Source organism: Camelina sativa, chromosome 20 (genome assembly GCF_000633955.1).
Source record: "Camelina sativa cultivar DH55 chromosome 20, Cs, whole genome shotgun sequence".
NCBI classification, from domain to species: domain Eukaryota; kingdom Viridiplantae; phylum Streptophyta; class Magnoliopsida; order Brassicales; family Brassicaceae; genus Camelina; species Camelina sativa.
Window position 1 is genome coordinate 9,493,666 of NC_025704.1, and position 25,876 is coordinate 9,519,541.

The 25,876-nt window shown below is 36.2% G+C and overlaps 11 protein-coding genes and 1 non-coding gene across 14 annotated transcripts; 6 read left to right on the top strand and 6 right to left on the bottom strand.

The window, feature by feature from the left end:
* On the bottom strand, positions 1,318-1,465 carry LOC109131161. Its single transcript, XM_019241832.1, is given in 2 exon segments — positions 1,318-1,416; positions 1,418-1,465. Coding segments are annotated over 2 exon segments (147 nt in total).
* On the top strand, positions 1,359-4,650 carry LOC104770218. Its single transcript, XM_010494610.2, has 2 exons — positions 1,359-1,476; positions 1,756-4,650. Exon 2 carries the CDS (start codon positions 1,804-1,806, stop codon positions 4,519-4,521), a length of 2,718 nt encoding a protein of 905 aa, XP_010492912.1. The 5' UTR covers positions 1,359-1,476; positions 1,756-1,803; the 3' UTR covers positions 4,522-4,650.
* On the top strand, positions 4,881-4,952 carry TRNAP-UGG. Its single transcript has one exon. It is a non-coding gene; the product is annotated as a tRNA-Pro (tRNA).
* Positions 5,042-7,676, bottom strand: LOC104770219. Its single transcript, XM_010494611.2, has 8 exons — positions 7,434-7,676; positions 6,834-7,199; positions 6,625-6,745; positions 6,105-6,417; positions 5,956-6,028; positions 5,705-5,795; positions 5,518-5,597; positions 5,042-5,424 (listed from the first exon to the last, which is right to left on the bottom strand). Exons 1-8 carry the CDS (start codon positions 7,530-7,532, stop codon positions 5,290-5,292), a joined length of 1,278 nt encoding a protein of 425 aa, XP_010492913.1. The 5' UTR covers positions 7,533-7,676; the 3' UTR covers positions 5,042-5,289.
* LOC104772361 (FBD-associated F-box protein At5g18780-like) lies at positions 9,808-11,612 on the top strand. Its single transcript, XM_010496988.1, has 2 exons — positions 9,808-10,206; positions 11,313-11,612. The coding sequence occupies exons 1-2, from the start codon at positions 9,808-9,810 to the stop codon at positions 11,610-11,612; spliced, it is 699 nt and encodes a 232-aa protein (XP_010495290.1).
* Positions 11,972-12,133, bottom strand: LOC109131353 (50S ribosomal protein L33-like). The gene has a single exon (XM_019242234.1). It carries the CDS (start codon positions 12,131-12,133, stop codon positions 11,972-11,974), a length of 162 nt encoding a protein of 53 aa, XP_019097779.1.
* LOC104772362 (F-box/FBD/LRR-repeat protein At5g18770-like) lies at positions 14,718-16,299 on the top strand. Its single transcript, XM_019241833.1, has 3 exons — positions 14,718-15,611; positions 15,723-15,866; positions 16,000-16,299. Exons 1-3 carry the CDS (start codon positions 14,718-14,720, stop codon positions 16,297-16,299), a joined length of 1,338 nt encoding a protein of 445 aa, XP_019097378.1.
* LOC104770220 (50S ribosomal protein L33-like) lies at positions 16,428-17,290 on the bottom strand. Of its 2 annotated transcripts, none has more exons than XR_764503.2 (2): positions 17,192-17,290; positions 16,428-16,849 (listed from the first exon to the last, which is right to left on the bottom strand). XR_764503.2 is itself a non-coding variant. In XM_019242085.1 (2 exons), exon 2 carries the CDS (start codon positions 16,857-16,859, stop codon positions 16,650-16,652), a length of 210 nt encoding a protein of 69 aa, XP_019097630.1. In that variant the 5' UTR covers positions 16,860-16,915; positions 17,192-17,276; the 3' UTR covers positions 16,459-16,649. The 2 variants fall into 2 exon arrangements, 1 of the variants encoding a protein (XP_019097630.1); XM_019242085.1 differs by having other exon boundaries at positions 16,459-16,915; positions 17,192-17,276.
* On the bottom strand, positions 17,716-18,471 carry LOC109131107 (50S ribosomal protein L33-like). Of its 2 annotated transcripts, none has more exons than XR_002036795.1 (2): positions 18,373-18,471; positions 17,716-18,030 (listed from the first exon to the last, which is right to left on the bottom strand). XR_002036795.1 is itself a non-coding variant. In XM_019241621.1 (2 exons), exon 2 carries the CDS (start codon positions 18,038-18,040, stop codon positions 17,831-17,833), a length of 210 nt encoding a protein of 69 aa, XP_019097166.1. In that variant the 5' UTR covers positions 18,041-18,096; positions 18,373-18,457; the 3' UTR covers positions 17,716-17,830. The 2 variants fall into 2 exon arrangements, 1 of the variants encoding a protein (XP_019097166.1); XM_019241621.1 differs by having other exon boundaries at positions 17,716-18,096; positions 18,373-18,457.
* LOC104770222 (NADH dehydrogenase [ubiquinone] 1 alpha subcomplex subunit 8-B) lies at positions 18,560-20,180 on the top strand. The gene is made up of 3 exons (XM_010494613.2): positions 18,560-18,654; positions 18,796-19,010; positions 19,854-20,180. Exons 2-3 carry the CDS (start codon positions 18,823-18,825, stop codon positions 19,984-19,986), a joined length of 321 nt encoding a protein of 106 aa, XP_010492915.1. The 5' UTR covers positions 18,560-18,654; positions 18,796-18,822; the 3' UTR covers positions 19,987-20,180.
* Positions 20,007-22,798, bottom strand: LOC104770221 (serine/arginine-rich SC35-like splicing factor SCL28). The gene is made up of 7 exons (XM_010494612.2): positions 22,512-22,798; positions 22,329-22,406; positions 21,922-22,086; positions 21,747-21,805; positions 21,604-21,643; positions 20,614-20,820; positions 20,007-20,488 (listed from the first exon to the last, which is right to left on the bottom strand). Exons 1-7 carry the CDS (start codon positions 22,688-22,690, stop codon positions 20,482-20,484), a joined length of 735 nt encoding a protein of 244 aa, XP_010492914.1. The 5' UTR covers positions 22,691-22,798; the 3' UTR covers positions 20,007-20,481.
* LOC104770223 (glycine cleavage system H protein 2, mitochondrial-like) lies at positions 24,195-25,272 on the top strand. Its single transcript, XM_010494615.2, has 3 exons — positions 24,195-24,389; positions 24,531-24,793; positions 24,984-25,272. The coding sequence occupies exons 1-3, from the start codon at positions 24,308-24,310 to the stop codon at positions 25,110-25,112; spliced, it is 474 nt and encodes a 157-aa protein (XP_010492917.1). The 5' UTR covers positions 24,195-24,307; the 3' UTR covers positions 25,113-25,272.

Genomic DNA, 25,876 nt, shown 5'->3' on the forward strand with positions numbered 1-25,876 from the left:
AAAAAAAAAAAAAAAAAAAAGGTAAGTCATATGATTTATTGTAAAATTCTTTCAAATCCCAGGTAAAACTAATACAAAGTACTATAAAACTTAAAAAATTGCAAGTTCAAGTTCATGCTTATGAAACTGAATTTTGGAAAGTATGAAATTTAAAAACATAAGCCATTAAGAACTAAACTCAAACTCTTCGTTTAGAACTTGTAGAGTTGGTGTTGTAGATGTTGGAGAGAAAATACATGTTGATTTGAATTTTGATCTCAAACACACAGAAATTAAACTAAGTGAAGAACACTACTAAAAAAAATTACATTGAGTAGTGGTGACGAAATAGACTAAGGTGAACAAATTAATATGGAATAAGCATTCATCTACATAATTAGAAGTCTAGATTACCTATGGTTTAATTGACAAAATAGTTTGAAATTGACTCTACAATCAACCATACATTGTTTTCCCTTTACATACATATCTTGGTTAAGCTGATCAAAGATCAAACGAATGTTTTCAAATCATTTAACAATGCAAAATTAATGACCGATGATGTACATAATCTGGACACTTACTCACAATTTTTGCCAAAATAATTGTAACATTTCTTTAAATATTAATTTAACTTGCATATTATAGATACAAGGATGTTTGACCAAAAGAAAAGATACAAGGATTTAATTAATTATTTTTATATTGACATATTATTGAGTTTTGAGATTTTGGATAATAATGTCTCTAAGCAATGTAAAAGATATTGAGTTCTTTAATCCTTGTTATTTTTTCTTAAATCTATGTTAATTTTTGTTAGAGTTTATTTCAACAAAAAATATAATTATTATTCTGGTGTCCTCTTCAAGACATTATTATTCTTGTTTTTTTTGTAACTGATTTAATAAAATATTAATTAAATCTTATTTTAAACTAATTTTGAAACAAAAAAATATTTAAATTAACAAATTCTCTCTATGAATTAATAATTATTATTTTATCGATAACTGAATAGATTTTCACGGTCTCGACATTGTTAATTTATAAAGTGTTTCTTGTAGATGTTAAATATTTTTGTTCTAAAATATTTTAAAATAAATTTATTTCAATTTTTTATATATATATAAATCAGAATTTTACTCAAAACCCTAAAACTACAACATCAAACTTTTATTAGAAAATGACATTTATATCCAAAATTGGATATAAAAGTCTTTTTCAGTGTAAAGAAAATTACCAAATTATCCTTTTATTCACAAATTAGTAGTAAATTAGCTATATTTGAGGGGCTTTTACGCAAATATAGAAGAATAAAAAGTTATAATGACCTTAAAATTGCTAAAAATTACAGTAAAACCAAAGAAGCATATAAACTGTGAGGTGTTCCCCCACAAACGAAGACGACGACAGATTTCAGTCAAAGAGGCAGTTGGGCATCCGACGTGAGCTCTGACGGTGCCCTATCTCTCTCTCTCCCTTTCTCCATACTCCGGTCCGGTGAGTCTTTCTCTCTCTCTCTCACTCTGTGTTATTCTCTCACTCTTCAGTTGTCGTTTTGATACCTGAAATCGTTTAGTCTTCTCTATAATGTAGTCTTTGGTTTTGTCAAATGCTCATTATTTCACCTTCGTCTCGGAAAAATTCGTTGTGTTCCTCATGTCTGAATTGAACGTGTTCGTGTTTTTTTGTTGGAAAACTTTGTTTTGTCTGTTTCATTTTTTTTAGTTTTTTTTTTTTTATGTTCTTACAGTGCTGAATTCGAATTTGTGTATGTAGGGTTTTAGCAAGAGACTAGATTTTGAAATCTGGGTTGTTTTTTGAAGTATGAGTAACAAAGATGAGGCTCTTCGAGCCAAAGAACTAGCAGAAACTTACATGAGCAAGTCAGATTTCACAACTGCTCGTAGAATTGCAATAAAGGCTCAGAAGATGGATGCAACTCTTGAGAGTGTAGTTTCTCGAATGATTATGGTGTGCGATGTGCATTGTGCAGCATTGGAGAAATCTGGGGATGAGACTGATTGGTACAAGATTCTTCAAGTCGAGCAAAGTGCAGATAACATAACCATCAAGAAACAGTTTAAGAATCTCGCCCTTAATCTCCATCCTGACAAAAACAAATTCCCTGGTGCTGAATCTGCTTTCAAGATCATCGGGCAAGCTCAGACGCTTCTTTTGGACAAAACTAGTAGGAAGATTCATGACATGAGACGAAAACCCGTTTTCAGAAGGCCTGCACCAGCACCTTCGTTTCAACCCCAACAAGCCCAGGCCAGACCTTTTCCCACTCAGCGTGTTTTCCAGACCAATGTTAATAATGCCACAGCAACTAGGAAGATGCCTGAACACCAGAAAAAACCACCTCAAGCTCAACCTCAACCAACTGGGTTTGATGCTAGCTCGACCTTTTGTACCTCGTGCCCCTTTTGTAGCAGGAAGTATGAATTACAGAGGGAATTTCTCGACAAACTAATGAGTTGTTTGTGTTGCAGTAAGCAATTCACTGCTTTTCAAGAAACGTTCCCTGGTCCACCAGTTCAGACGACTTTTGCATCTTTCCAAAAGAGCAAGGCTCCAACTCAAGAGGCAACCAAGGCACCGGAGAAGCAGCCGGAGAACTCTGCCAAGGTTTCCTCAAGTAAAGAGAATGCTACAGCAAAAAACTCGGGTACTTCTGCTGAGAACACCAATGGAAAGAGAAAGAGGAAGAAGATGGTCCAATCCAGTGACAGCTCTTGCAGTGAGAGTAGCATTGAGTGCAACGAAGGTCCAGCTGGTGGACAAAATTCAGGGTCTACCGATGGACAGCATTCACGGAGGTCAGTCCGTAACAAGCAGCAGGTTTCATATAAAGAGAATAAGAGCGATAAAGAAGAGGATGCAGAAAGTGCTGAGGAGTCTGATGTCAGAAAGAAGTCACCTGAGAACCAACGGCCTACAGAAACCTTACCAAACGGTATAAACAGGAAGAAGAAGATAAAAGAAGACCAAGTGGGAAGCTCTCGTGTTTCTGATGCCTGTAATGTAGCAAAGGATTCAAGTTCAGGGAGTGCATCAGATGCAGAGATTTTTGAGTGTGAAGATCCTGATTTCACTAACTTTGAGCTGTCGAGGGAAGTGATGTGTTTCAAAGCTGGTCAGACATGGGCAATGTATGATGACATGGGTCGAATGCCTCGTTTCTATGCCATCATCAAAAAAGTCATAAGGAAACCTAGTTTCATGCTCAGAATACAATGGCTAGAGGCTACACCAGATGATGAGAAAGCAATAGAGTGGGTTCGCAAAAACTTGCCCATCTCTGTTGGTAAGTTCAAACTTGGTGACAAAATGGACACAAGTGAAACTCCATCGTTCTCTCATCTGATTCACTGCAGAATAGGAAGCAGGAATGATAGTGTCATGGTATACCCAAGAGTAGGAGAAACATGGGCTCTCTTCAAGAACTGGAACATCAATTGGTCTTCTGGTAACCCGCGTTCTTCCCATGAGCATGAGTATGAGTATGAGTTTGTTGAGATTCTGTCAGAATACGTTGAAGGCGTTGCAATAGAGGTTGCGTTCTTGCGTAAAATAAAAGGCTTTGCAAGTGTCTTTTGTCGAGTTGCACCGGGTGGTGGTGGTGGATCATACACATTTAAGATTTCTCCTCATGAGTTGCTTAGATTCTCCCACAGAGTTCCTTCAACCAAATTGACTGGCAAAGAACGAGATGGAGTTCCCGTTGGTTCCTATGAGCTCGATACAGCTGCAGTACCACATAAGATTGAAGAAGAACCTGTCCCTGTCTTACGACAAGCTGCCAAGTCTAACCAAGTACATTGCTCTCCGCCTTCATCTGAGCCAGACTGTATGGTCATTCCTAATTTTCAGTTCCACAACTTCAGCGCTGATAGATTAGAGGGGAAGTTTGCACCTGGCCAGATATGGTCATTGAACAGAAAAGAGAATGACTTGCCCAAGTGTTACGCCAAGATTCAGCACATAGTATGGAGGCCGGTATTCAAATTGCAGATCAGCCTGCTAGAGCCAAAACCACTTCTTGAGAACGTTGCACACTGGCGAGACAAACAAATGCCAGTCAGTTGCGGGAATTTTATTTTGAAGGAAGGCCGGGACGAGACACTCACTGAAGTGACTGGTTTTTCACAGCAGATTAAGGCAGAACAACATCATTTCAGGAAAGACGAGTACATTGTCCTCCCCAAGACCGGCGAGATTTGGGCATTGTACAAGAACTGGAGTGTGACAATCAAGGCCGCAAGCTTGAAGAAGTGTGAATACGAGGTTGTTGAAGTTCTTGATGAGAATGAGAGCAACATAGAGGTTATGATGTTGGAACGGGTGGATGGATTAATTTCGGTATTCAAGGAAAAACTGGAAGGAGGCATCGATGTGAAGAAGAAGATCCCGAGGTGTGAATTGTTGAGATTCTCTCATTGTGTTCCTGCATTCCGCTTAACTGGAGAGAGAGATGGTACTCTTAGAGGCTATCTTGAGCTCGATCCAAGTGCGTTGCCCCTTCACTTGCGCAGATCTTAGACTAATTCTCGTAGGAAGGTTTATTTCTTTGTTAGTAGTTGGTACTTGGTAGTAATGGCTTTTACATTTTGTCGAAATGTGTAGTCGTAGTCTTCAGTTCCAGATTCAGACTTTAATATCCATCCAAAACATGTGTCTAATTCCAGTTTTAGTCAACTTAAAACTGTGGAACATTATGTTGAAAACCCCCTTTTCACATATTTGTGCCTCTTGCTTTTGTTTCATCAGTTTGTGTAAAATACAGCATTAATGTCTGTTGACTTCTCTCTCAACTTTCGTTCTTTCTCGTTTAGGCTGATGGAAAACGCGTCAGGGACAGTGAAGATATATATTCGTTTAATGCTACTATGAAGCAATAAGGGCGTTTGGTCTAGTGGTATGATTCTCGCTTTGGGTGCGAGAGGTCCCGAGTTCGATTCTCGGAACGCCCCATTTTTTTTTGAACAGTTTAAAGATATCTGGTAAGAAACACTTCTCACAAGCCAATCTCGAAAGATTTTTGAACCAAGAGACATTCAAAAAGAAGTAAAATCTGATCTCCTCATTCACAAAAAATGTATCTTCACATACAAAAGTACAAAGTAAAATTCTATTAGATGTATCTTCACATACAAAAGTACGACAAAGTCATATGATACAGTCTCCTATTACAAAGATATACAGGTCTCAATGTTTCAGGTGAAACCAATCTATCTATTCAGCAATGTGCCCTTCAATATCCAACTATCTTTAAGAATAGAAGAAATTAAAGAAAGGAAGACACTTTCTTTACACCAAGTTTGGATTCTGCGGAAACCGCACACGATGAGAGGAATAACAAATGCACAACAAGTTTAATCCCATTGCCATCCCGAAACCCATAATCCCCGCGAAAAGCATTGCATAGATAACCGGCACCTCAAGCTGGAAAAAAAAAGAGATCTTTCCATGAGTAATTTGTTTCAATAGGGAGGTTTAAGAATTTTGCTTAAAACATATGGTTTTAGTATTACTTACTGTAGCATATAACAGATGAACAAGTAAGGCCACTAATGCAAACTCGAGAGCGGCGTATGTCCATATGTATTCTCTGATCGCTGTGAGTCCGGAGGTAACAATCAACAGTATATATTTGTGTTAGCCTGTTCTATTAGGAGACGAATAGAAAATATTTGGAAATTTTCTATAGGGAGTAGTATCATACCGAGGATGACGGCAAAAGTTGAGGCTAAGAGAGCAAAGGTGAATGAAAATGGCGCTGCTACAAAGATTGCCTGTGACTTCAAGTCACGAATCTACAGAACAAACAGTTCCATGTTATGTTGTTTTCGTAATGAAAGGTAAGATCTTTGAAATGAAAGGTACGATCTTTGTGATGAAAGATAGGATCTCTGTAATGATATACCTAAAAGTCTGTGTTTTTGAATACTCAGGGTAAGAAAAAGGAAGCATTACCAGTAAATGTTCAAGGAAGAAGAAGTAGCAGACGGTGCTAATGAGTACAAGTACTACAAACTCTTGCCCGACACTGCACCACTTATTCGATCCTCAATTGTTAGATTGATTCAAGGAAAACAAATAAAATCTTAAAGCATCTGATTTACCTTATGGTTTGTGGATGCGAACTCTGCTGAGTGAGTTCCCGTCTATTGGTGAGTTGATTAATTGTTGGGACACGAAGTAAAATCACTGGTAAGTTTCGGACTTCTTGTCTGCAAACATCGCACATTCGCGTTCCCTTTGTACTAAACCACTTAATGGCACAATGTTCGTGAACGAGTCTGAGGTCACCTTTGCAACTGCATTCCATTTTCAGTGTGTTACCTTCTTCACACACATCAAGACAAATCCTGCAAACAGCTTCTTCTTCAGGGATTTCTTCTTCTGTTTCTTCAGCGGGAACCGGAGTGATTTGATCTGCCAGTGAAAACAGACGAAAGAAAGAAACATAAGAATGTGAACTTGCCGGTCCACTAATCAAAAGAAAATTGGAAGTATTTGGAACTGATAAAGCTTCTATAGTGACACAATCTATTCCTCGTGTCATTATCCAACACTCAGCCTTCCCATAAATTCATAAAGCAACCACCAAAAGAAAACAAAAATGAGCTCAATAGAACATACCGCCACTTGCTTCGTTCGAAATGTGATTCTTGCTGTCGTCAAAAGAAACAGCTCGTACAATGACTTTGTTTCTCCCGGGCATGGACAAGGATCTTGAAACTGGTGCATGAACACTATCTTTCTGCACCAAACAAACTCCAATCTTTACATTCTTGAAAAGAAAAACAAACATTTCAAATCCTTCAACACACTACAGGTAAAGAACTCACATTAGATTTAAGTTGTTCACTATGAACAACCACAGCTGAAACAGGAGGAGTAGATGCAGCCATTGACAATCTAGCAGCATTAGTAGAAGGAAGTGACAAACACCTTTTCCAATAAGGCGAAGTGATGGAACTAGCAACAAGAGGCTTTTCACTGCTGGTTTCTGAAACATTAGGACTTAGTAACAGTCTTCTCTCATAGTTTGGTAGAGAAGATTTCCTTTTAAGACTCAAATTACGCAAGATTCCTAAAGTGGGCATAGCTCCTTTTGGTGGTATTTGGATTGCAACATCCAATTGGCTTCCAGTACTTGGTTGAGATCTGGAGACACCATCATCACCTTCAGTAGGAGATTCTTGTTCTTTAACCTGGTGATTAAAAAAATCTCTCAAGACTGGTACAATACAGAACCTTTTCTAACAATTCTACAATGAAGCATAAGTTTTGAAGAAACCAATCTCATCCTAACCACAAACGAAACGAAACAAGTTGAGCTAAGAAAATGTAAAACCCCAAGAGCCAAGATAGGGTTTTTTAAATAGCGATTCAGCAAAATACACAAATACAATCAAAACCCAATAAAAACTCAAAATTTCGAATACCTGAGAAGAAGAAGTAGGAGGAGGAGGAGAAGATGACGATGAAGAACCATTAGCGGGAACACAAGTTCTGGGGGGTGGTTGAATTGAAGATCCTTCCATTATTATAATCGAAACCCAAGTTTGATCGAACTCCAAAATAGATTCAGAGCCAAGGGGGAGAAGAAGCAAATCTTAGAAAAGGGATTTAAGAAAAATTTTGTCGTTTATTTTCTGGTAAAGATTGAAGTGTGTGTGTGTGTGCATGCTTCTTCAGAGAATCTAGCATTTACTGCTCTTTCCATTGAATTCTATTAAGAAAAAAAAAAAAAGTAAAAAGGTAAAAATCAGTCAAACTTAACTCAATGGGAAATTACTTTTTTTTTTTTTTTTCGGTAATTTTAACTAAACAAAAAAATTAGTCAAACCAAACTTTTATTATGGAATGAAACAAACAATGCAATGTGAGACAGTCTTCTTCTTGGCAAACAAAGCTTTCTCTAGGAAACTTCAAAGTAGAGAGACACGATATAACCAAAAACAATTGGTTGATCATTGTAAAATTCTGCTTCTTAAATAGCCTAGGCTAAAATTAAGCATCGATAAAACAAGAATGATCAAAGCTTTTGATTCTATACATTACAGCTTCCTTACAAATACTGTAAGCACCCAAATAGATGAGATGCGTTTCACACAATCCAGTTTGTATCTCTCAACGCATGATAGAAGAACAGGCTGCTCAACTGCGGAGGCATGATGCAGAAACAGCTGTGCGTGAAGCTGAGCAATCCAAACTTATTGCTGCCCAAGCTGAGCAATCCAAAGTTATTGCTGCCCAGAAGGACAAGATTGACCATTTATCAGTCGTCGAGGATTTTCTGAGGGAATGTGATCCGCGGTTTGAGAATTTCGTTGCAAGGAAACAGACAACCACAGAACCTCTTCTCCAAGATGATCCAACTCCAACTCCATCAACCGCTGCTTCATAGGTTTCTTCTATGTCTTAACTCTTTTTGGATGAACTCTATCTCACTCTACTCGGATGAACTCTGTCTCTCGCTCTTTTGTATGAACTCATTGCCACTTTTGTATGAACTCTATCTCATCCTCTTTTGATTTCTGTAACTTGAACATGTAGTGTATTTCAATATTTCGATATTATGTCTTTCTTAATTCGAATTGTCTTTCTTAATTCGAATCTCTCAATTAAAATTGGTATACAAGAATGAAAAGAAGAGGATAATGGGAATGAAAAGAAGAGGATAATGGGAAATTAGTATATGAAACTTTCAAATAATGAAATCAACAGCAGTGGCTAAATAGTCGTAACATACAGATTCTGAAATCAAAATCAGTGGCCAAATAGTCGTAATGTAGTTTCTAAATAGTCACTACGGTAAGTGACTATATAGCGACTATAAACACTCAGTTACTAATTAATCACACTATAGTCGTAATATAGTCGTATTTTAACGACTATATTACGACTACTTAATGACCATATAACGACTACATTATATGGTCGTACCGTAGTCGCTAAAAGGCGACTATAAATACGACTAAATAAATTAGCGACTATCGATCTCCGACTGCTTGAGTTAGTCGCTATTTGGTCGTAAACACAGTTTATGCGACTACAAACCGACTAATAGTGTAGTCGCTAACCGCCTGTTTTCTTGTAGTGTATATATATATATATATATATTTTGAGGTCTAAAGCTTATAAAGATTAAGTTATATGCCATCCACACAATTAAATTTGTTTTTTTTTTTAATTGTCAAAGTTTGTACGAGGAAATTATGTCCTCACACTATCACTTACCAACACACAAAGAAGAAAAGAAGAGAGAGTATCAATGGTTATCAATTAGGTTGACCCCGTCTGAGTCCAAATAGCACATTTGTAATAGATTTGGATTGGACTAAAAATATTTGCCTAGANAAAAAAAAAAAAAAAAAAAAAAAAAAAAAAGAGTCGGAGCTTACGAGAACATCAAATACCAAATTAATTTTTTTTTTTCTAATTTACTAACATTATTTTATGAAATAAAACCATAAATTATACAACCTAATATTTATTTATATATATATATATATATAATGTACATATTTGATAAATCTCTATATGCAAAGTGACAATACTAATCTTTTATTGTTATTACTTACACGCAGTAAAATTGCTAGGTCTGTAGCGTCTGTCGCTAGTAATCTCTCCGACGAAATTTACGATCGCCAGTAAATTAGTACCTAACAAAAGCTCCGTCGCTGAACCCTGTATTCATATAAGACTGATCATTGTTATACGTGTTTCCTTTTTGGTTCGGAATTCTATAGTTAAATCCTGAGAAATTGCTTAGGGTTTATAAAATCGATAGACTTCAACCAAAAACAAAAATCTATGGAAGGCGGAGTTGGTATATCAAGTGGGGAAGACAGGATAAGCTCATTACCTGAAGAGTTACTATGCCTGATACTTGACTCGCTTACGCTTAAGGATGTTGTTAGGACAAGTGTTTTGTCTTCTAGATGGAGAAATGTTTGGCTACGGGTTTCTAGGTTAGAGTTGAACATCTCTGACTTCCCAAATCAGGATACATGTGTGAGTTTTCTCGATAAGTTCCATAACGGATCAAACTTGTCTGAATTCAAGTTAAACGTTGAGACACATGTCCTTGGCTTTAAGGAATCTGTGCTTGAGCCGTGTCTTAGTCGATTTCTTAAGCACAAGATTCAACGTTTCGAATTTGTGAATGGCATGTATTTGATACCATTAACCCTTTCTGTGTGTGAGGCATTGGTATGCATAAGGCTCTATATGGTTCGATTGAATGATTTCGAGTCTCTTTCCTTACCATGTCTCAAGATTATGCACTTAGACCATCAGCATCGGAGAAACCACACCTCGTTTCTCTGTATAATGTATTTTAATTAGTTTTGTTTTAATATTATTATATATTTAAATAAAAAATCTGGAAAAAAAAATTGACTAATAATAAGTTAACACGTGGCAAGAGAAACGATTCTCTGGTTACTCTGCGAAGTGTTTCTCAACTGTTGTCTCTCTTTATTATTATTTTTTAATTTTTTATTAAGAGTATCCCTGAGAAAAATTGCCACTAATGATGCCCTTAGAGTATGTTCAGTTTCCCACCAATGACGCTGTAGTAATGCTAGTCTCATGCTCTCCGGTTCTTGAAGAACTAGTAATAACATCAAACAAGACAACTGATGCTGTAGGAGACATTCGCGTCAATTCGAAGTCATTAAAGAGCTTATCTCTAAAACTTTTTGGTTTTATTAGTAACATTTCATACGGAGAAGCAGTTGTGATCGATGCTCCTAGACTCAAATATCTGAGTCTCAATGGATGCAATTGCAGAAACTGCAAAATAACCAATATGGGTGCTTCCATCAAGGTTGATATTGATGTGACCTTTGATTCTACTGATTGGCAAAGGAATATCGTCCATAATTTTTTCAACAATTTTTCATGTGCTGGGGAGATGACCATCTCATGGAATTCTCTTAGGGTATAATATTTATACACAATTTACATCATATTTTAGTCACTTCATATATCTCTCTTTATGTTAGTCTCTTACTTGCTTATTTTTTCTTCTTTTTTTGGTTGTTTGGCAGTGCATCCAAATTAACAGGGACTTACCCAAATTTCATGACATGTCCCGTTTGTGCGTTACTATACGCCCAGAAGCCTCTCCGAAACTGGTGCCATTCTTTCTTGAATGCTGCCCAAATCTGAAATACCTTACCGTGGTGATGACTTTGTTTAAACTTTGCAACTTTATAACTTAAGTTCTTAAAGAAGTTTTTTTTTTGTTTTTTGTATATAAAATTTACTGATTTATGGTTTGAACTTTTGTCGATTTCTTTTTTTAATTGCAGAAACTGTTTCCTGGTAGTATACTGGCAGAGGAAACTACACCTCCGGTTCTGTTACCTTGTTGTATGAATTCGTCCCTTGAATGCGTTGGCATCAAATGCTGGATCACGGAGAGAGCAACTGAACTGAAACTAGTTAGATACTTTCTGGAAAACTCATCAACAATTAAGAATCTTGCGCTACATTTGAAACATGAGTCTGGAGGAAGGATGAAACACGAGCCTGGTGTCTTGAAACAACTCTTTGAAATACCAAGACGTTCTAGTTTGTGTCAATTTGTCATTCTTGAAACAGCTCTTTGAATATTTCAAGACGCTCTAGAAAAACTCACCACTTTCGAAATAGAAAATTCCGAGTCCTAGCAGCAAAAAAAAGTGTCTCTCACCTTACTTGAAGATTCATTTGATTCGAATTCGTTGATGTTATATAATAACATAGATATGATGATTTATATAAGTTATTGTATCAATTAGTCATTCTTTGACAGCAAGATTTTGATGATAGAGTCTTCTGCTTTTTATAAACCCTGAGACAGTAATGAAAACATGAAACTTACAAAGTCTTAAACCTCAAGACTTAACCTGACAAGTTATTTGATTTGATAAGATGTAAAACTACTATTGGAATGTAGAGTTTTTTTTCCCTGTCACTTCATCTTCTGCTAAGTGAAGAAGACATGACGATTGACTCGAGGATCGTACTTATGGAACTCGAGCTTCTCAAGAAGTCCCTTGGTACTATTCCTCTTGACATAGAAGAACCCAGTTCCATCAGCTGAGACAAGACGAATGAACATGAACGTCTTCTTCCTCTTGTCCCCCATTTTTTTCTTCACTTTAAAACACTCTAGAGTCTAAACCTGAATGAAACTTTTACTATGGAATGAAGACCACCACCAACAAACAAACAATGCAATTTGAGAGAGTCTTCTTGGCCTACAAAGCTTTCCAGGAAACTTCAAATTAGAGACAAGATATTACCAAAAAAACATCCATTTCCAAAGTTACGTACGTTGACGGTTGATCATTAGTTGTAAATTCTGCTTCTTAAATAGCCTAGGGTATAAATAAGCATCGATAAACAAGAATGATTAAAGCAAAAGATAATTAATGCATGGATCGATGACTCTACATTACATAATTCCTTACAAATACTGTAAGTGTCTTCTTAATGATGATGATAATTAAGAGATCTCACACCCAAATAGATGAGATGCGATTACACAATGCAGTTTGTATTATTTTTTTTATTTTTTTTTAAGGTCAATATAAAGATTATCTCTATATACTCTATGTTACAAATATATTCTTTATCACCACCTAGAAAATGTCTATATGAACACATTAAGCTAACTATTTTACTTTCACTTTTGCATAGTTTTTTTAACTACTGAAATTGTTGACTCAAAAAATATTTTGAATAAAAATTATATTACATAATATACTAATCAATGTTGTATCATCATAATAATGTATGGCCACTATAGAGAAAATCTTTGCTCCGCCGTTATCCGTTATGGAGAAAACATTGCGTCCAATCTCTTCCACCATGGAGAGAACCTTGGCTCCGCCTTCCTCCCTTTGAGAGATAACCTTGCGTACAATCTCCTTCACATTCCTCCCTTGGGGAGATAACCTTGTGTCCAACCTTTTCCACCATAGAGAGAACCTCGGCTCTGCCCTCCTCCTGTGTGGAGAGAACATGTTCACGTCTTCTTGCTATCTCAAAATGGCTTGTTCCGAACCTCAGACAACCAGTGGGAAGTAAAAACCTTCTTCTAACGTCACAAAATCTTTTGATAGTAACTAATGTTAAATTTCTTAGTGTATTCGTGGAAGTGTCTTTGACACACCATGATGTAGCCCATGTCTCTGTAACGGCTCAACCACCACCTTGCTTAGTGAGCCCATGTCCACTTTCAATTCATAGGCCCACCTATCTAAGTGGTCCCTACATCTATTCCCAGCCCATGGACCCGCCCATATTCGATAGCAGGTTTGTTTCTGGGAGGCTTTAAAAACTTGTTTACCGACCCTACAAATCAACAATTTATTTTTTCATGTGTTTTTTCCTCAGTTGCACAGTTCCGACAATTAATAATTAATTGTATATTTTTCCTAATCCCTTTTTTTATTTATTTGTATTTTAATAACTTAAAAATTAAAAATAAGTAAATAATATTATAATTTCGAATTTTATGAAATATATTTATATATATAATCTCCTTATAATTATTTAAAAAAAAAACTTTGTATGTTTTTATATATTCTGTAATTTTTGATAATTATCTTTTTACATTATTAATATTTTTTAAAACATCAAATTTCTCCTATTAAATAATAATTTTTACACATGTCAAAATCTAAGATTGATAACTTGACACATGTCAAAATCTTGTTAATGACTAACTTTCAAAACCCAAGTTTATATAATAAGATTTTTCTATTTATTTGTATTTTAATAACTTAAAATTAAAAATAAGTAAATAATATTATAATTTCAAATTTTATGAAATATATCTATATATATAATCTCCTTATAATTATTTTTAAAAATTTTTGTATGTTTTTATAAATTCTGTAATTTTTGATAATTATCTTTTTACATTATTAATATTTTTTAAACATCAAATTTTTCCTATTAAATAATAATTTTTACACATGCCAAAATCTAAGATTGATAACTTGACACATGTCAAAATCTTGTTAATGACTAACTTTCAAAATCCAACTTTATATAATAAGATTTTTCTATTTATTTGTATTTTAATAACTTAAAAATAAAAATAAGTAAATAATATTATAATTTCGAATTTTATGAAATATATCTATATATATAATCTCCTTATAATTATTTTAAAAAAAAACTTTGTATGTTTTTATAAATTATGTAATTTTTGATAATTATTTTTTTACATTATTAATATTTTTTCTATTAAATACTAATTTTTACACATGTCAAAATCTAAGATTGATAACTTGACACATGTCAAAATCTTGTTAATGGTTAACTTTCGAAACCCAACTTTATTATTATTAGTTTTTAAATGTACATATTTGTATAAACCTCTATATGCAAAGAGACAAATACTAATCTTTTATTATTTACTTAGCACGCAGTAAATTTGCTAGGTCTGTGGCGTCTGTCGCTAGTAGTCTCTCCGACAAAATTTACGATCGCCGGTAAATTAGTACCTAATTAACAAAAGATCCGTCGCTGAACCCTGTATACATAAGACTCTTGTTGTTCGTGTTTCCTTTTGATTCTTTCTGATCTACGTAACACTGCTACGTTTAGTGTAAACGATCAAACTAAGGGTTAGGATTGGTTCGGAATTCTATAGTTAAATTCTGAGAAATTGCTTAGGGTTTATAAAATCGATAGACTTGAACCAACAACAAAAATCTATGGAAGGCGGAGTTGATAGATTAAGTGGGGAAGACAGGATAAGCTCATTACCTGAAGAGTTGCTATGCCTGATACTTGACTCGCTTACGCTTAAGGATGTTGTTAGGACAAGTGTTTTGTCTTCTAGATGGAGATATTTTTGGCTACGGGTTCCTAGATTAGAGTTGAACATCTCTGACTTCCCAAATTACGATACATGTGTGAGTTTTCTCGATAAGTTCCACAACGGATCAAACTTGTCTGAATTCAACTTAAACGTTGAGAGACATGTCCTTGGCTTTAAGGATTCTGTGTTTGAGCCTTGTCTTAGTCGAGTTCTGAAGCACAAGATTCAACGTTTCGAAGTTGTGAATCGCATGTATCGGATACAGAAAATACCATTAACCCTTTCTGTGTGTGAGGCATTGGTATCCATAAGGCTCCATATGGTTCGGTTGAATGATTTCGAGTCTCTTTCCTTACCATGTCTCAAGATTATGCACTTAGAGCATGTTCAGTTTCCCACAAATGACGCTGTAGTAATGCTAGTCTCATGCTCTCCGGTTCTTGAAGAACTAGTAATAATATTAAACTGGACAACTGATGATGTAGGAGACATTCGCGTCTATTCAAAGTCATTAAAGATCTTATCTCTAACACTTTTTGGTTTGACTAGTAACGTTCCATACGGAGAAGCAGTTGTGATCGATGCTCCTAGACTCAAATATCTGAGTCTCAATGGATGCCATTGCAGAAACTGCAAAATAACCAATATGGGTGCTTCCATCAAGGTTGATATTGATGTGACCTTTGATTCTACTGATAACTTGTGGCGGCATAGGGATATCGTCCATAATTTTTTCAACAATTTTTCATGTGCTGTGGAGATGACCATCGCATGGGGTACTCTTTGGGTATAATATTTATACACAGTTTACATCATATTTTAGTCACTCCATATATCTCTCTTTATGTTAGTCTCTTACTTGCTTATTTTTTCTTCTTTTTTTTTGTTTGTTTGGCAGTGCATCCAAATTAATAGGGACTTCAACCCATTACCCAAATTTCATGACATGTCCCGTTTGCGCGTTTCTATGCCCTCAGAGGCCACTCCGAAATTGGTGCCATCAATTCTTGAAAGCTGCCCAAATCTGAAATACCTTACCATGGTGATGATTTTGTTTAAACTTTGCAACTTTTTTAACTTGAGTTCTTAAAGAATTACTGGTTTTTTTTGTATATAAAAATTACTGATTTATGGTTTGGACTTTTGTCGATTTTTTATTTATTTATTTATTGCAGGAACTGTTTCCTTATAGTATAGAGGCAGAGAAATCTGGACCTCCGCCGGCTGTGTTACCTCGTTGTTTGGTATCGTCCCTTGAATCTGTTGACATCGAAAGCCCGATCACGCGGAAAGCAACTGAACTGAAACTGGTTAGATACTTTCTGGAGAACTCAGCAACACTCAAGAAGCTTGCGCTACGTTTGGATCATGAGTGTACTCGATACAAACACAAGCCTGGTGTCTTGAAACAACTCTTTGAAATACCAAGACGCTCTAATTTGTGTCAATTTGTCATTCTTAAAACAACTCATTAGACACTCCAAAGACACTCTAGAAAAACTCACCATTCGAGTCCTAGCAGCAAAAAAGTGTCTCTCACCTGTACCTTGAAGATTCATTTGATTCGAATTCTTTGATGTGATATATAATAACATAGATATGATGATTTAATTTATATAAGTTATTCTATATAGTTTGTGTCAATTAGTCATTCTTTGACAGCAAGATTTTGATGATAAGAGTCTTTTGCTTTTTTAATAAACCCTGAGACAGTAAATGAAAACATGAAACTTACAAAGTCTAAACCTCAAAACTCAACCTGACAAGTTCTTTGATCTGATAAGAAGTAACTACTAGTATTGGAATGTAGAGTTTTTAATCCCTGTCACTTCATCTTCTGCTCAGTGAAGAGGACATGACGGTTGACTCTAGGATCGTACTTACGGAATTCGAGCTTCTCAAGAAGTCCCTTAGTACTCTTCCTCTTCACATAAAAGAACCCAGTTCCAGCAGCTGACACAAGACGGATGAACATGAACGTCTTCTTCCTCTTGTCTCCCATTTTTTTCTTCACTTCAAAACACTCTACAACCATAGATGAGTTCCATCATTAACGATCACAATCTCAATTCAATATTTACATCATGCGACCTAAAAAAAACCAAGACCAAACCTTTTCAAAATTTATACATTTGTTTTTTTTCCAGATTTTCAAAGCAAAATGACCAAAATTGATTTATCCCACAATAGCATTCGAGATGTTCCGGTGAACTAACTAAAAAGATGCAAAGACGTTGTTTTTTCAAAGGCCTTAGATCATTCAATCAAATCGAAGAAATGGTGCAAGAAAGCTTTGCGCTAATCACAAAATGAAACATCAAAACTCACAGATGATCAAATATAGAGGTGAAGCATCGGGAAACTTACCGATGAAAGAAGGCGACCAGCGGCGGCGATACGATACGACGGCAGAGAGATGAAACGGGAGTGAAAAATTAGGAACACTCTTTCAGTCTTTCTGACGATGAAAGATAGTTTTATTCTCGGCCCATTACTTTATTAGGCTCTAACTAGGCCCATTGTGGCCCATTGTTGTTTCAGCTACTCACCTGGTTTTGTCTTCTCTCTCTCACGCTCGCTCGCTCGCTCGCTCGTATTCCGATTGTACTCAGTGGAGAAGAAGAAGATCCAAATCGATCCGTTGAAAAGGTATGACAATGTTCTTTCTCTGCTCATTTTAATCCTCTTTAGCTTGTTGTTTGATTCTGATTCTGATTTTTTTTTTTTCTTCTCGGGATTGCGATTAGATTGGATTTAATTTTGGTTTCTGCATTTCGGATTTTTGTTTAGGGATTTCGAATTTTTTTTTGTTGAGCCNGTGTCAATTAGTCATTCTTTGACAGCAAGATTTTGATGATAAGAGTCTTTTGCTTTTTTAATAAACCCTGAGACAGTAAATGAAAACATGAAACTTACAAAGTCTAAACCTCAAAACTCAACCTGACAAGTTCTTTGATCTGATAAGAAGTAACTACTAGTATTGGAATGTAGAGTTTTTAATCCCTGTCACTTCATCTTCTGCTCAGTGAAGAGGACATGACGGTTGACTCTAGGATCGTACTTACGGAATTCGAGCTTCTCAAGAAGTCCCTTAGTACTCTTCCTCTTCACATAAAAGAACCCAGTTCCAGCAGCTGACACAAGACGGATGAACATGAACGTCTTCTTCCTCTTGTCTCCCATTTTTTTCTTCACTTCAAAACACTCTACAACCATAGATGAGTTCCATCATTAACGATCACAATCTCAATTCAATATTTACATCATGCGACCTAAAAAAAACCAAGACCAAACCTTTTCAAAATTTATACATTTGTTTTTTTTCCAGATTTTCAAAGCAAAATGACCAAAATTGATTTATCCCACAATAGCATTCGAGATGTTCCGGTGAACTAACTAAAAAGATGCAAAGACGTTGTTTTTTCAAAGGCCTTAGATCATTCAATCAAATCGAAGAAATGGTGCAAGAAAGCTTTGCGCTAATCACAAAATGAAACATCAAAACTCACAGATGATCAAATATAGAGGTGAAGCATCGGGAAACTTACCGATGAAAGAAGGCGACCAGCGGCGGCGATACGATACGACGGCAGAGAGATGAAACGGGAGTGAAAAATTAGGAACACTCTTTCAGTCTTTCTGACGATGAAAGATAGTTTTATTCTCGGCCCATTACTTTATTAGGCTCTAACTAGGCCCATTGTGGCCCATTGTTGTTTCAGCTACTCACCTGGTTTTGTCTTCTCTCTCTCACGCTCGCTCGCTCGCTCGCTCGTATTCCGATTGTACTCAGTGGAGAAGAAGAAGATCCAAATCGATCCGTTGAAAAGGTATGACAATGTTCTTTCTCTGCTCATTTTAATCCTCTTTAGCTTGTTGTTTGATTCTGATTCTGATTTTTTTTTTTTCTTCTCGGGATTGCGATTAGATTGGATTTAATTTTGGTTTCTGCATTTCGGATTTTTGTTTAGGGATTTCGAATTTTTTTTTGTTGAGCCATGTCGAGTGCGGTGGACGCGACGGGGAACCCGATCCCTACTTCTGCGGTGTTGACGGCGTCAGCGAAGCATATAGGTATGCGATGTATGCCTGAGAACGTTGCTTTCCTCAAATGCAAGAAGAATGATCCTAACCCCGAGAAGTGCCTCGACAAAGGTCGTGATGTCACTCGCTGCGTTCTTGGCTTGTACGTTTTCTCTCAGCGCTCTCTCTTTTTTTTTTTTTTGGCTTTCTTTGTTTGTTGATTGTGATTAGGTAGCCTTACGTTTATTTTGACTGAAGATTGTGATTGAGTGATCAAATGGTTAGATTTATAGTGTTCTCTAGTCATAGAGGGTAAGCTTCGAAACTTCACGAAATTAAGACCTGTAGGGATTGGATTAGTTCTATTCATCAACACTGTAAACTAATTGATTGAGCATAAGTATGTGATTTACAGTTTTGTGGAATCTCTTTCCAACATGGTTTAGTTATCCTTTAGCCACGAGCATGGGATGATGGGATCATTATGGAGGTTAAAGGGTCATTGATGATATCATCCATCAATTTTTAAAAATACTTTTTCATAGAGCTCAGGTAGTTTTGAACCCGATAAAATCAATGTGTGTTTTGTATACGATTTTAGAGTTTAGAAGAGCTATACATGCCAGGCATGCTCGGCATTGTGATATGCTTGAATTGTGTGTAATTTATGCAGCATGCCATGTATTTTCTGAATTTCACAATGGGCTATTTAGTATATCGCTCTCTAATGTTGGCCAAGTAGAGACAGATCATACGACACTTCTGTTCACAGCTTGTCATGGTTTTCCTTAATTAAAAGCGATGAAGAAACCATTTGCTTCCGTTGGAATGTTGGTCTAAAACATAGCTTTATCGTTGAGAACCATAAAACTTTTTTGAACCCATCAAGCATAGTGACCATCAATCTGCACCACTGGGACCTTAGATTATGATGCTAAGTCCATATTCAGACTTATATGGTTTCTTCTGTGAAGCGTTAATTTTGGTTTTAATATGGACTTTGCAGGCTGAAGGATCTTCACCAGAAGTGCCAAAAGGAGATGGATGATTATGTTGGGTGTATGTATTACTACACAAACGAGTTTGATCTGTGTAGGAAAGAGCAAGAAGCCTTCGAGAAAGTTTGTCCCTTGAAATGAGAATCACAACAAGGTCTCTTGTTATGTTTTTAATTTGTATCTTCTAATAAAGCAAAGGTGTTCATTTTTGAACGAGCTTTTACTCACTCTCTCTTGTTTGTTGTCATCCCATTTTTTTCTCTCAAATGCTTTTGTAGCGACTTCTCAAAGACAACCGAATGACTCAATTTCGTTGTTCAATGGTTCTTTAATCAATCAGCACAGAATGATTGTTGGAAAGTAATGCAGTTATCTTGGTAATTAGGCTTGTGGATTATTAAGACGCCTATTGATCAACTTACACAGAGAAAGGCAAAGTACTTTCATATTGAAGACTTCTTTACAAATGAAATTGAGCTGTGTTATATAAGAACGAAACAAGCAAACAAAGAAAATAGCAAAAAGGTAGTGAAACACATAAAACTTAAAATTCTAGTGTTTCAGTGTTTCACTAATAAGAAAGCTGTCTTCTTCAAAGCCAGAAGACCATCATAGAAGCCCACTTCTTGTTATTTATCAACGACTGCAAAGAAACACCATAACGTCATCACACATGTTATTAGAGATAAACAGATTGCAATGATGCTGGCTCTAGTCCTAGGACCAGAGAGGCATCTTGATTATACATAAATGCAGCTATTTCTTTACCTCAAGGATCGAGAACGGGACCTTGACAGACTACGAGACCTTATTGGAGTAAGCACCCTCTCCTCGCCACGACTTCTACGGTTTCTCCTTGGGCTTTGGGACACATTATAAGACTTGTCTTTCTTCTCCTTGCGGGGCAAAGGAGAACGAGAAATAGATCTTGACCTTTGAGGAGAGTACAAGTCATCTTCTCTTCCTTTACTGTGTCTGCCAAAGAAAAGAAGGATTATAATCTCTTACATACAGAGAAAACTAATCTTTCCTAATCAGAGAATACACGAAGAATGCAAACATACTACTAATGTTCTTCATATGGCTTTTGTTCCTTCTCACACTATAACTGATTAGACACTGCTTCTTTATCTAACGTCAACCTTCAACACATTTCTGGAAGATAAGATCGATAACTTGAGAGATCTCTTATGGGCCAAAAACACTCCAAATATCCCATTTCTCCAATTCAATCTTGTGAACCTTCTCTACTGTCCACAATATTGAATGGCCCCATCTCTCCAAATATCATTCTTTCTTTGGCCAATAAAAGACTATTCATTCATTATTTGACTGGATGACAAAATGACATACGCAAAACAAAACAGAAGTCAAGCTCAATTCAGTATGGATAGTACGTACAAAATCTCTTGGTCAAATTATAGATAACCAGTTGACCAAGTGGTATCCAAGCTTCAGCTAACCAAAACTGGTGAGTGATGAAGATGATATTTGGTGAAATAACTATCCAGGTTAAGGTTTTAAGAGGAAAACATCCAAGATAAACATGTTTCTACAAGACTTATCAACTTATATGTCACTAGTTTGTGCCCTCTCATTGTATCATCCACACACAACTAGCAGACAAAACAAGTGACTAGGAATGAGCGCCATTTGCATTCACATTTTCACATTAACGAGTTCCAAAAACAAGAGAGATCTTATCAGACAGAAAGTGAGCACACATAATAATAAACGTGTAATAGATGAGAATCAAACCTTGAATCTCGCCTTGGAGGAGAACGCGAACGTGAATGAGCTGATAAACGAAAAAGGACTGGTCAGGTATTTATCTAACGATAAACAGCAGTCGTCCTGAGACATATAAAGAAAAGTTAAAAGCAGGTCAAGAAGCTACTTACAACGATATCTGCGCCTTGGTGATCTGTGTGAAGTCCTCTTGTAGTCCCCATGTCGACCACTATATTAAACCAAATAGAAGTTGTAAGTAACTACGTACAACGCAGTGACGCATTCACATTTACAGGGGAAAAAATTGATATAGCTACAAGAAAAGAAAAAAAACAGAGCTTCTACCTAGAATGGTTAGTTGTACGCATTTCTTGTGGAGTTTTACGGTTCTCCTCAGCAAAAACAATGGTTATCTCACGCCCACCAATAACTTTGTGATTCATTCGCTTCATCGCCTCAGCAGCATCTTCAGCATAACGGTACTTAACAAATCCAAACCCTCTCGGCTCCCTAAAACCACAAAACATCATCAAAATCAAAGTTAAAAGCACCTGCTCAAACAACACCACTTACTTGAGAAACACCAACAATTCCCAATTAAAACTAGTTTTATCTATAGCCATAAGGTTATGAACATCATCCTTTGTAATGTGAATTCTCAGAATCCGTTTACATTGTTCAAAGAAATAAGTATTTGAAAATTAACTATAAGCATCTACTGATTACAATTAGAGACAAAGGTTGAAACATACCCAGTATAATAATTCCTCGGCAGGTATATGTCTTTGAGCGGACCAAACCGCTCAAACGAATCCCTAAGATCGTTCGGTCTGAAAAACAAAAAAAACGAGTTAACATTTCAGAAATTTGAGCCGATGAAACAATATCATTTAAAATCCACACACATGTCGATGAACAATAGAGAGAGAGGAGACCTAGCATCGAGAGGGAGATTACGGATAAGCAAACCAGAAGGATCAGAAGATTCGTGGTCGCGAGATGACAAGCGTTCACGGTGGCGATTATCGTCGTAGGTGGTTTTACGGTCGCGCGGTGGTGACCTGTGACGAGGACGGGGACTATAGCTTCTGCTTAGGCTCCTCGCTCTAGCCATCTCGAGAGATTTCTTCAAAAACAAACCCTAACCCTATTCTCTCTGTGGCAGCACGAAATGTGAATTAGGAAGTGAAATTTGGAGGGAGAGAGGATGCAATCGACGACACTGTCGGAGAGTTTCAAATCAACAACAACACTTGCCGGAAGCTGCTTTGCCTACGGTATTTGGGCTTTTTGTTATGGGCTTACAAATTTGAAATACTATGGGCTTGCAGAATTTTAAATATAATGGGCTTAATATATTTGAGGGAACTGATGAATAATTCAAAAGTCAAAAAAATTTGAATGATACAAATGATTTGGGAGTTAGTTACACTTTTAGAAAGATAAAATACTCTTAGAAGAAAACTGGTGGTGAGGTAATTTTTAAGCTACTACAAGTAATCTTTATCGTGAAAACTGCGGTGGCAGCCACATGCGGAACAAGATAGAGCCTCTGGGGTACCTTCTACGCCGGCTGCCATGAATTCGCCGCAACCATCTAGTGAGCAACGACCTCCCATGTGAGCCATATGGTTTTTCAAACATTTTCCGTATTTTACTATCGCAGTTGACATATCAATCTCCTGTCCAAGTATTCAACGTGTTAGCACATTATCAAATTTGTGGATCATGTGACTTTGCTCTCTTTGCACTAAGTTGGAATCGGGCTTGTAAGTACATCATATGATCAATCAGTTCGGTGCAAGTTTGATTAAACCAAAAAATATATTGATCCAATCTATTCCTAATTCATAGTACTGTAAAGTGATTTTAAGAAGATTTAAGATCTACAAAATCTTATTGTAAAGTCCAAAATTATCTACAATCAAGTTAACAAATATGTGATCGGTGGACCAACCTTTTTAACATATTTCCAATGGAAGCATACATGGCAACCGCAGCCACCACATAAGAAAGCCTCAGGCGTTCCTTCCTCCCCGCCGGCAACAAAATGCCTACAATGGTCTTTTGGCTCTCCATTGATCCTATTTACGCACATTCCATAAGTAACAATTTCTCTCCACTTACTCATTATACCTCGAAAATATTTATCTGATCGGAATATCTCAACTTTTCTCCTTTTGATCGGTTGAGAGATTTGACATCTCAATGACTTGATCTTAGAAACAAAGAATCTCATTTATGAATCATAAAAATGTTGGTTGACATATTTTTCCTTTGACTGTGTCAATTCGATTATGATACACACGTTAATGTTTTTGAATAAAAGAAAGAAGTGAGAATCTAGATGAAGTATATATAACTCAACACAATTTAGTACCCTGCTGTTTAAGAACTTGTCAATTAATTAAGGGATAGGATAATAATTATGGCGACAACAACCCTCTAACTACAACAAGCTTATGCATCTCCGCCTTAAACTAAATTAATTTTAGAGTTTTGCCCCTATGTTCACAAACTTAGTAGTACATGTTAAATTTTACTTTCATTATCATTAGTACCAATGCACTATAATAATGTTTTATAAGCCAAAAAGCAATTCCACCAACCCCTTTTTGTCGAATAATAGAATATTACTAATCACCGGTTCTGTGACTGCACTCTCAGTATTTGTGTATCAGCTCTTTGTACACCATTTCACCAGCCGACGAAACCAAAAGTTTTTTAAAAAATGGCTTTGAGATTGATGTTGGCTTCTTCTAGGATTGCTTCTCATCTCAGGATCTCCGTGTCCCATCGAGCGTTTTCTTCCGGTGATGACTCCCGATCTCTCTTTTCTTTTTTTATCGGTTTTGATTGTGTGCCTTTATTGATTTGATCGGATTATCTGATCTTGAAGAAGTGTGTTAAAATATTCCTGCTGAGTGTTAGTTTTATATTTCTGGTGTAAATAGTGGTATTGAAGGATCTGAAATACGCGGATTCACATGAATGGGTGAAGATTGAAGGGAATAAAGCGACGGTTGGTATAACGGATCACGCTCAAGAACATTTAGGAGATGTTGTCTATGTAAAGTTGCCTGATGTGGGACGTTCTGTGTCACAAGGTGAGAGTTTTGGAGCTGTCGAAAGCGTCAAAGCTACTAGTGATATCAATTCACCTATCTCCGGTAAGGTCCTTCAAGTCAATAAGGACCTTTCCGAGTCCCCTGCTTTGGTGAGTTCTTTTCTACTTTCCTCGTTAGCATTATTATCAGATTCGATTTAAACTTGGAATGCATATGGCTAAGGCTAAGTATAAATTCGTTTCTTGAATCTTGAGTGACCTTCGTTGATTCTTGATTCCGTTGATGTACGTAGTAAAAGCATTTTAAGTGGTGAGATTCTCTGTTATGTTGGATTGACAGGTGAACTCGAGCCCATATGAAGAAGGATGGATCATGAAAGTGGAGCTTAGTGATGCAGGGGAAGTGAAGAAACTGATGGATTCAGACAAGTACTCCAAGTTCTGCGAAGAAGAAGATTCCAAACACTGAGCCTTCTTCTAGTTTTGTTCTTTTTGTCTAAGCATTTCACTGTCAGCAACATGGTCGGAAAAATCCATTTGTGTCAATACATGAAACCAAGAGAGAAGTCTCTCTCTTCTCTTTGATGTTTTTTTTTCTTGGCCTTAATAACAAAAAGCTTTGGCATTCAGATTGGTTTTATCAAATTATTGGCCTTCTTTGAACTATACAATAATGAAATCAGATTAAATCAAGAACATTTTGGCATATATTTTTAATTATTTTACTAAGTAATTATACTTTGGTTAACCTTAATAAATCAAAGAAGATTAACCTTTGCTTAAAATAAACAAATAGTTAACTCACAAGTATGATGTGAATTTGTGAATATGTCTCTTTTAAAAAAATTTCTAATATATTTATCAAAAAATTTCATTTTTGTTACGAAAGTAAAAAATAGGAGAAACTCGCAAAGTCACAAAAGGATGCGTGCATGTGATAAATATTACGTAAATTTGTGGAACTCATTGTCACTATGCAATCATTGTAACTTCTCTTTTTATCTCTATAAATAGATCGATGAATATTGTAAACACACCAATACAATTTAAAAACCTCAATTATAGAAGAAGTAAAAATTCTCTCTTGTCTCTTTTTTATTCAGTACTAGCAATTGATCCGCGCTACGCGCGGAAGTTTCATGAGGTTCTTTTTATTTTCGTTGTTTTGTTAGTTTGATATTTTGTATGTTTTTTCTCATTTTTCCGTGTGGTTATGGTGTTCTTATATTGTTC

What these genes read in the sequence shown, in the direction of transcription:
- LOC104772362 (XM_019241833.1), top strand. Translation starts at nt 14,718, where the DNA reads ATGGAAGGCGGAGTTGATAGATTAAGTGGGGAAGACAGGATAAGCTCA. An exon ending in TCGCATGGGGTACTCTTTGG is followed by an intron (nt 15,612 to 15,722) that starts GTATAATATTTA and finishes TTTGTTTGGCAG; the next exon opens with TGCATCCAAATTAATAGGGA. An exon ending in ATCTGAAATACCTTACCATG is followed by an intron (nt 15,867 to 15,999) that starts GTGATGATTTTG and finishes TATTTATTGCAG; the next exon opens with GAACTGTTTCCTTATAGTAT.
- LOC104770223 (XM_010494615.2), top strand. Translation starts at nt 24,308, where the DNA reads ATGGCTTTGAGATTGATGTTGGCTTCTTCTAGGATTGCTTCTCATCTC. An exon ending in CCATCGAGCGTTTTCTTCCG is followed by an intron (nt 24,390 to 24,530) that starts GTGATGACTCCC and finishes TGGTGTAAATAG; the next exon opens with TGGTATTGAAGGATCTGAAA. An exon ending in TTTCCGAGTCCCCTGCTTTG is followed by an intron (nt 24,794 to 24,983) that starts GTGAGTTCTTTT and finishes TTGGATTGACAG; the next exon opens with GTGAACTCGAGCCCATATGA.
- LOC104770220 (XM_019242085.1), bottom strand. Translation starts at nt 16,859, where the DNA reads ATGGTTGTAGAGTGTTTTGAAGTGAAGAAAAAAATGGGAGACAAGAGG.
- LOC104770221 (XM_010494612.2), bottom strand. Translation starts at nt 22,690, where the DNA reads ATGGCTAGAGCGAGGAGCCTAAGCAGAAGCTATAGTCCCCGTCCTCGT. An exon ending in AATCTCCCTCTCGATGCTAG is followed by an intron (nt 22,407 to 22,511) that starts GTCTCCTCTCTC and finishes TTTGTTTTTCAG; the next exon opens with ACCGAACGATCTTAGGGATT. An exon ending in CGTACAACTAACCATTCTAG is followed by an intron (nt 21,806 to 21,921) that starts GTAGAAGCTCTG and finishes GGTTTAATATAG; the next exon opens with TGGTCGACATGGGGACTACA.
- LOC109131353 (XM_019242234.1), bottom strand. Translation starts at nt 12,133, where the DNA reads ATGGGGGACAAGAGGAAGAAGACGTTCATGTTCATTCGTCTTGTCTCA.
- LOC104770218 (XM_010494610.2), top strand. Translation starts at nt 1,804, where the DNA reads ATGAGTAACAAAGATGAGGCTCTTCGAGCCAAAGAACTAGCAGAAACT.
- LOC104770222 (XM_010494613.2), top strand. Translation starts at nt 18,823, where the DNA reads ATGTCGAGTGCGGTGGACGCGACGGGGAACCCGATCCCTACTTCTGCG. An exon ending in ACTCGCTGCGTTCTTGGCTT is followed by an intron (nt 19,011 to 19,853) that starts GTACGTTTTCTC and finishes TGGACTTTGCAG; the next exon opens with GCTGAAGGATCTTCACCAGA.
- LOC104770219 (XM_010494611.2), bottom strand. Translation starts at nt 7,532, where the DNA reads ATGGAAGGATCTTCAATTCAACCACCCCCCAGAACTTGTGTTCCCGCT. An exon ending in TCTTCCTTGAACATTTACTG is followed by an intron (nt 5,796 to 5,955) that starts GTAATGCTTCCT and finishes TTTGTTCTGTAG; the next exon opens with ATTCGTGACTTGAAGTCACA. An exon ending in TTCATCTGTTATATGCTACA is followed by an intron (nt 5,425 to 5,517) that starts GTAAGTAATACT and finishes TTTTTTTTCCAG; the next exon opens with CTTGAGGTGCCGGTTATCTA.
- LOC109131107 (XM_019241621.1), bottom strand. Translation starts at nt 18,040, where the DNA reads ATGGTTGTAGAGTGTTTTGAAGTGAAGAAAAAAATGGGAGACAAGAGG.
- LOC104772361 (XM_010496988.1), top strand. Translation starts at nt 9,808, where the DNA reads ATGGAAGGCGGAGTTGGTATATCAAGTGGGGAAGACAGGATAAGCTCA. An exon ending in TTTCTGTGTGTGAGGCATTG is followed by an intron (nt 10,207 to 11,312) that starts GTATGCATAAGG and finishes TTTTAATTGCAG; the next exon opens with AAACTGTTTCCTGGTAGTAT.